The 7,245-nt window shown below is 34.8% G+C and overlaps 1 protein-coding gene and 1 long non-coding RNA gene across 2 annotated transcripts; one reads left to right on the forward strand and one right to left on the reverse strand.

The window, feature by feature from the left end:
• Positions 1–2,106: 2,106 nt before the first annotated feature.
• Positions 2,107–2,596, reverse strand: LOC113344440. The gene is made up of 3 exons (XR_003357815.1): positions 2,486–2,596; positions 2,303–2,398; positions 2,107–2,225 (listed from the first exon to the last, which is right to left on the reverse strand). It is a non-coding gene; the product is annotated as an uncharacterized LOC113344440 (long non-coding RNA).
• A 3,425-nt stretch (positions 2,597–6,021) lies between these two features.
• Positions 6,022–7,245, forward strand: LOC113344345. The gene is made up of 3 exons (XM_026588342.1): positions 6,022–6,314; positions 6,389–6,488; positions 6,563–7,245. Exons 1-3 carry the CDS (start codon positions 6,022–6,024, stop codon positions 7,208–7,210), a joined length of 1,041 nt encoding a protein of 346 aa, XP_026444127.1. The 3' UTR covers positions 7,211–7,245.

Here is a 7,245-nt window from a genome sequence, read left to right on the forward strand (position 1 = left end):
CCTATTTCACTAATGAAATTCCATTGCGTCATCTTTTCTTCAGGGTATGCAGAACCATAAAGGAAAGTGACAAGGAAGGTTGGCTTGCTTGGATTATCAGAGAGCATGACATTAATCATTTTATCAGTAGAATGAACAATTTCACAATCAAAACCAGTTTTCCAAATGAAAGAAATTCCACCAGCTCTACCAATAGAGGGGAAGACCCAAGAGTTTCGATAATTAAATCTACTAAGATATTGATTCATCTTACCAGATTCGTTTTTGGTTTCACATAGAAAAATCATATCAGGGTTTTGACCTCTGATCAAATTCCATAGTGAGTTTCTAGTAGAAGGGTTGCCGAAAACCTGAACATTCCACGACATGATTCTCATTTTAGAAAAAAAAGGATCAGCAAGACTGAGCTTGAATTTACTATCAGAGTTATTAAAATTGAAAGAGACCAAACAGAAATTATTAAACTGACAATTAACCACACACAACCACTGGGTGTCATTGACAGAACAACAACAATGAAAAAAATTGACAAATCACATATAATATAATCCAACGAGAAGACCACTAGTACAAATCTTCACATTGACCACACTTAATCACCGTGTCCATAGGCTTTTGGTCATGGATTTTTTTCACCCCAAAAATGTGGCATCAGGTGCCGAGACAAAAAGGTATCCCTATGGATACATAAACTTTGAGTGGCTATAAAATATGATTAACCATGGACATAACTCTAAAACCGTGTCTATATGGTACTCAATAATTTTTTGGTAGTTAAGCATTTTCACTATCACCGTGGCCATAGGATCCTTATAGACATACAATTTAATTATATGTGGCTAAAGTTTACCTTAAATTCACGTAAATTTTATTATAGCCGTGGCCTTTGTCATCAATTGGACACGCAAAATTCATTTTATCATGGCCAATTCATGAGTTGCGGTCACACTAATTTTTCTCAACCATGGCCATCTCTATCATTTGGACACACGGAAAATAATTTAACATGGCTAATACATGATTTGTAGTCACGTTTAATCTATGGTACCATGTCCATCCATATTTCTGGACACATGATAAACATTTTACATGGCCAATTAATAAGTTATGACTACTAAAAATTTGTAGCACCGTGGCTAAATTTTTTCGAAAGACACATCAAGTGTTTTGAATGTAGCTATTGTTCACCTTTTGGACACATCAAGTGTTTTGAATGTATCTATTGTTCACCTTTTGGACACATCAAGTGTTTTCAATGTAGCTATTGTTCACCTTTTGGACACATCAAGTTTTTTTGAATGTAGCTATTGTTCACCTTTTGGACACATCAAGTTTTTTGAATGTAGCTATTGTTCACCTTTTGGACACATCAAGTTTTTTGAATGTAGCTATTGTTCACCTTTTGGACACATCAAGTTTTTTGAATGTAGCTATTGTTCACCTTTTGGACACATCAAGTGTTTTGAATGTAGCTATTGTTCACCTTTTGGACACATCAAGTGTTTTCAATGTAGCTATTCAAAAATCACCTAAATAACCATCCATAAAAAATTAATGAAGACTACAATTAGAATTGTACCAAAATAATTTCATTTCACAATATAATAAACATCTCAATCTGATAATTGTGCTGTAACCTTGAGAAAACAAACTTTCAGGGAGAGACTTAAAAGTTTAAACATCCAAATCCTATAGTCCACGACTATTTCTATTAATAATTAGGCTGCAGTCTTGAGTCTCTTGCTGGAACTCCGAGACTTTAGTTCCCCGCTCTTCATATATGCAGGTTTCTTCTTCTTTGTCTTCTTAGTGTTTGGGTCAGAATCATATTCATCGTTTGGGTCAGAATCATGTTCACCGGGGTCTGAAAGTGGATGGCCCTGCAGCAAGCTAGTGGATGTATAATTAAGGGTCATGTTAACAGTTATATGGTCAGGATGCAGAAGGTAATAAACATGTATAATAAAGAAACTTACACTAGAGAAAGATATCACAAACTCTTTAGGCCAAGCTACTATAGATTTTTCATCATCCTCTACTGTTTTGAGATGAGTAGATGGGACTGGCAAACAATGATTCTTTAATATCGATTTTTCAACCGTCACTCTGACACAATCATCCCGGAGTGGATCTCCATGAACCTTTTGACCTGGCACTGATGGAAGAACCGAACCCCATGCAATGATATTTCTCAGTGAAGCATGAGCCAGTTTGCATTTACCAATCTGCAAAACATAAATGTTATATTGACATCAACAGATTCAAATCTTAAAATGCTTAAATACCTGTGAAAAGGACATACCGTTGAAAGTTCAGTTTTGTCTTTCGATTGAGAATTGTCTGGTGAACTAAGGGGTAGATGCTCAGATGCAGGAGACTTTTGTTGGTATTTTCCAGACTACAAAAATATACGCTATATTAACATCAACAAAAAATGGAACTCTCAAAGCACTATATATTTTAAATACCTGCAAAAGAAACATACCATTTGGAGTTCAGAACTATCTTTCGATCCCGTAGACTGAGATACATGTTCAGATTCAGGGTCATTTCTATTTGTATTAGATTCATTCCTTTCAGTCGGATAAATGCTTGTAACAGGGGATTCAAGCATAAGAGACTTCTCTCTAATATGAGATTTCTATATAGTGCAGTTGACATATTAGATACTGCAGAATTATTAGGAAATACATACTTAATCAAAATTACTTGGATGATGTTAAACATACCCGTGCCTTTTTGCTTTTGATTTTATTTTTCAATATTCCTTGAGATTTTAGCTGAGACATTAAGCTGCTCATCATTTCTTCTTGTGCCTTCATTGCTGCCTTCATTTCCTTCATTTCTGCATCCTTCCTATCTCTCTCCATTTGGTTCGCGCGTCTTTCATCTTACAGTTGTTTCTTCAGTTCAATGTGATCCTTGGATGCTCCTTTCCGTGGCAGGTGCCAGTACGTTGTTGGAGTTACTCCCTTGCCTATACATCTTACACGCCCAGCATGTTCTTCCCCAAACACAAGGGTGATAGAATCATTGCCTGGTTGTTTTGTCAAAGTTCCATCTTCCAGCTGCTTATCAAAATCCTCCTGCACAAAAAAAGAATTAAGGGATTAGAAGTTATAATCAATTTTAAAGCAAAATTATTTTCACATTTACTCAAGCACAAAACAAATAGATAGATAGTTTCAGTCGTCTTACAAGCTGAGCTGCTTTTTCCCTAACATCATCGTCATCGTATTCTCCTTTTTTTTTTTTGATGTGCCTTCCTCCATAGTAAAGACCGTGAAGGATTTTCATCTTCAAGGATCTCTTTCTCATTAATCTAGTAATTATAAAATACACAAGCCAAATATTAGATAGATAATACTATAATTTAAACTGAAAATAATACTAATTTTTTATAATAAACTGGACTTACTAATTTTTCCAACAGCCCTGCATACCCTGCTCTTCCCATCCTGTGGTTATATTTGTGGTTCTCACGCGCCTTAGCTCCCCTAATGGACAACTCCTGAGCATACAGTTTTAAAGAATTTCATTCATAAAAAAGTTAGACTAATTGATGAAATTAATATCAATATTTCCAAACTAAAACGTGTAATATACAACCTTGCATTTATCAGGCAACCTCCACTTTACAAACTTGTCCCATTGTTCTTGGTAACACGATATTGTTTAGGAACAGTATTTAGTTTAGCAGGTTTACCCAAATTGGGCACTATGAACTTTACATACAACTTTCTTCTGAAGTTGCGCAAATGTTCACCAAAATATTTCATAATCTGTCTTTTCATAGTCTCCTCAATTTCATAAACGCTGCCAAAATATGGAGATGTTAACGGCAGGTAACAAATTAATAACAAATATAGTATTAAAAATCAATATAGATCAGCATATACATACAAATAGTTCGTGCCATAACTTGAAAGAACTCAAGCAAGACTCCAGTTCAAACATACACAATTATGTAAACCTACCAAGTTCCCTAAAAACAAACGACGGATGCCGATCTCCGACATAATTATAATCCCATTATACAAAACGTCAATGACACGGGAGTATACACGACAGATGGAAGCTTACTGACCAGCTAAAGTTGATGAAAATGAGATAAAAATGTGATTTCTAGTGGTTTCAGGGAGAACCACAAAAGTTTAAACTATGGTTTGCAGTGTGAAAAATATTCATCAGAATAGAGAGATAAAAAAACCAAGGAATAACATTCAATTGACCTAGCTCTAACATAATTATAATCCCATTATACAAAACGTAAATGACACGGGAGTATACACGACAGAGAATATGGCCAGCTAAATGAGATAAGAATGTGATGTCGAGTGGTTTCAGGGAGAACCACAGAAGCTTAAACTATTGTTTGCAGTGTGAAAAACATTAATCAGATTCATCGGTAAAGAAAGAAAAAAACATAAAGGAATAGCATTTCCATAACCATAGAAGACTGAGTTGTTATCCAGCCACTATGAAACTTAGAATACAATCTGCATAAAGATCCTAAGCATAACAGAGGAAAAGCTTAAACATGCATGCACACCATTGTTCTTCTTAATAAGAAATAAACAGGTGCATAAACCCTGCTTTCAATGAATCAAAAATTAAGAATTAGGGTTTGAGTCAAAACTTAACCTTTGAATCAATTGGGTATGAATCAAAAATTAAGGTTTGAATCAATTAGACGAAATAAATATTGAGAACAGGATATACCTTTATAAGACTTATCCATGCAATTCCTCAACATCATACGGCCCTTTATAAAGTCGCACAGATTGAATAATCCCGCCGAAAAGATTTTGCGTTTCATTTTCATCCCGCTCAAAATTATTTAGGGTGAACTGAAAAATCGATTGAGTTTGGTCTAAGATTTCCTTTTTTCGGAAAAATCTCCTAAGAAATTACCATTTGATTTTGATCCTACAGTAGACCTAAAAATATTTCCAAACTTTAGAAATCCGATTTCCCTTTTTACTCTAACAAATCTCAATTTTTCCCTGATTTTAAGCCTAGAACTTTATCCCCTTTTTACTCTGCTTAGGTTTCTCTAGTTCTCTCCGCTCTGTAACTCTGGTTTAGGAGGAAAAATAAAACGAACAGAATTTTGAGGTGTTCCAGAGCGTAAGATAAATATATTCACCGTTAGATTTACTATGGACATCCTATTCGATGCATTTTGAAATAACATAAGTAAAACCGTAATGGACTGGGCTGGAGTGTTAGCTTAAACCATGTAATGGACTGGGCTGGAGTGTTAGCTTAAACCATGTAATTGACTGGGCTGGACATAAATGTGGCATAAAAAATTTCATTATTTTTCATTTTTTACTTAATTTTTTTTTTCATTTTTTCCTTTTTTTTCTTTTTCCTTTTTTTTTTTGTTACATAATCAAAATTTAGTTACATAATCAAGACTGGACACTTCACCTGAAATATTGATCGATTCGGAACGAGTTCGAGTAAAACTGATGAAAATGGAACTTCGTCCTTTGGAATTGAGACACGACAAAATTTAGTTATTACATAATCATAATTTAGTTATTACATAATCAAAATTTAGTTATTACATGATCAAAATTTAGTTACACAATCAAGACTCGACACTTCACCTGAAATATTGATCGATTCGGAACGAGTTCGAGTAAAACTGATGAAAATGGAACTTCGTCCTTTGGAATCGAGACACGACAAAATTTAGTTATTACATAATCATAATTTAGTTATTACATAATCAAAATTTAGTTATTACATGATCAAAATTTAGTTACATAATCAAGACTCGACACTTCACCTGAAATATTGATCGATTCGGAACGAGTTCGAGTAAAGCTGATGAAATTGGAACTTCGTCCTTTGGAATCGAGACACGGAAAAATTTAGTTATTACATAATCAAAATTTAGTCATTACATAATCAAAATTTAGTTATTACATAATCAAAATTTAGTTACATAATCAAGACTCGACACTTCACCTGAAATATTGATCGATTCGGAACGAGTTCGAAAGGTGTATGAAGGTTATCAAGGGACATGTGCGGAACAAGAATCAACCTTGTGGATGCATTGCAGAAGAGAATGTTGCAGAAGAGACGATTGAGATGTATTGCGAGTATCATATAAGCATCAAGACAATTGGTATTCCACTGGATAGGCATAATACATCTCACAGTGGTCAAGATTCTGAAAGTGTTATGGAGGGAGAGCCGCTATCATATGGAGAGCAGTGTATAGTTACCCGTGACCAGTTGAGACAAGCACATTTCTCTGTAATGGAGAACACACCTGAAATTGAGCCTTACATAGAGTAAGTACTAATTTGTTAATTTTCCTTTTTTTTTGGTACAAAAATATAATAACATTGGATATTGTAAATAACAGCCGACACAAGCTCTATTTGGAAACTAAACATCGTAATCAAAAGCGGGCATGGATGGAGAAATATCACTATAACTCGTTTGGCGATTGGTTAAAAAATGAGGTAATAGGTTGTAGAAAAATGTTCATGTTTGATGTGTTATATCAGTAAAGGTTCATCCTAATAGTGAATTTCAGGTTGAGAAAGAGTTGGAAGTCGATGGAGAAAATATCTCAGAGAACTTAAGATGGATATCACATGGCCCGCACTACGAGGTAACAAAATACACTGTATATCGCATCAATGGATATCTATTCCGCACAAGATCTCGTGATGGTAAAATTCACCAGAATAGTGGGGTTAGCGTCGCGGCAAATGACATGCACATATCTAGAGATGATGGCGTAACATATGGTAAAACATCTTATAATGGTGTCTTGCAAGAGATATGGGAGTTAGATTACTGCGAAAGAAAAATTCATCTATTCAAGTGCAATTGGGTTGATAATAACCGTGGGGTTAAAAGAGATATTCTAGGATACAACATTGTTGAGCTTACTATGTTGGGACACAAAAATGATCCTTTTATTTTAGCCTCTCAAGCTAGGAAAGTATTTTATGTCAAAGACCAGAAAGATAAGAAAAAGTCTATTGTTTTTGTGGTACCTCCCAAAAATTACAGAGATGCATATGATGATGGCAACGATGAGGAATTCAGTACAGTAATTTTTTCTCGGAATGATAATATCTTGCCGGATGTAGGTCGGAAAGACTTGGGTAAAGAATCCCGAAATGATTACTTCCGAACTGAGTGCCGGGGTTTACTTATACGCAAGCCAAAGTGACACCCTCTGGCAGGTACTGCAGTTGTATAAATATG

This window comes from Papaver somniferum, unplaced genomic scaffold (genome assembly GCF_003573695.1).
Source record: "Papaver somniferum cultivar HN1 unplaced genomic scaffold, ASM357369v1 unplaced-scaffold_76, whole genome shotgun sequence".
Taxonomy (NCBI): Eukaryota; Viridiplantae; Streptophyta; class Magnoliopsida; order Ranunculales; family Papaveraceae; genus Papaver; species Papaver somniferum.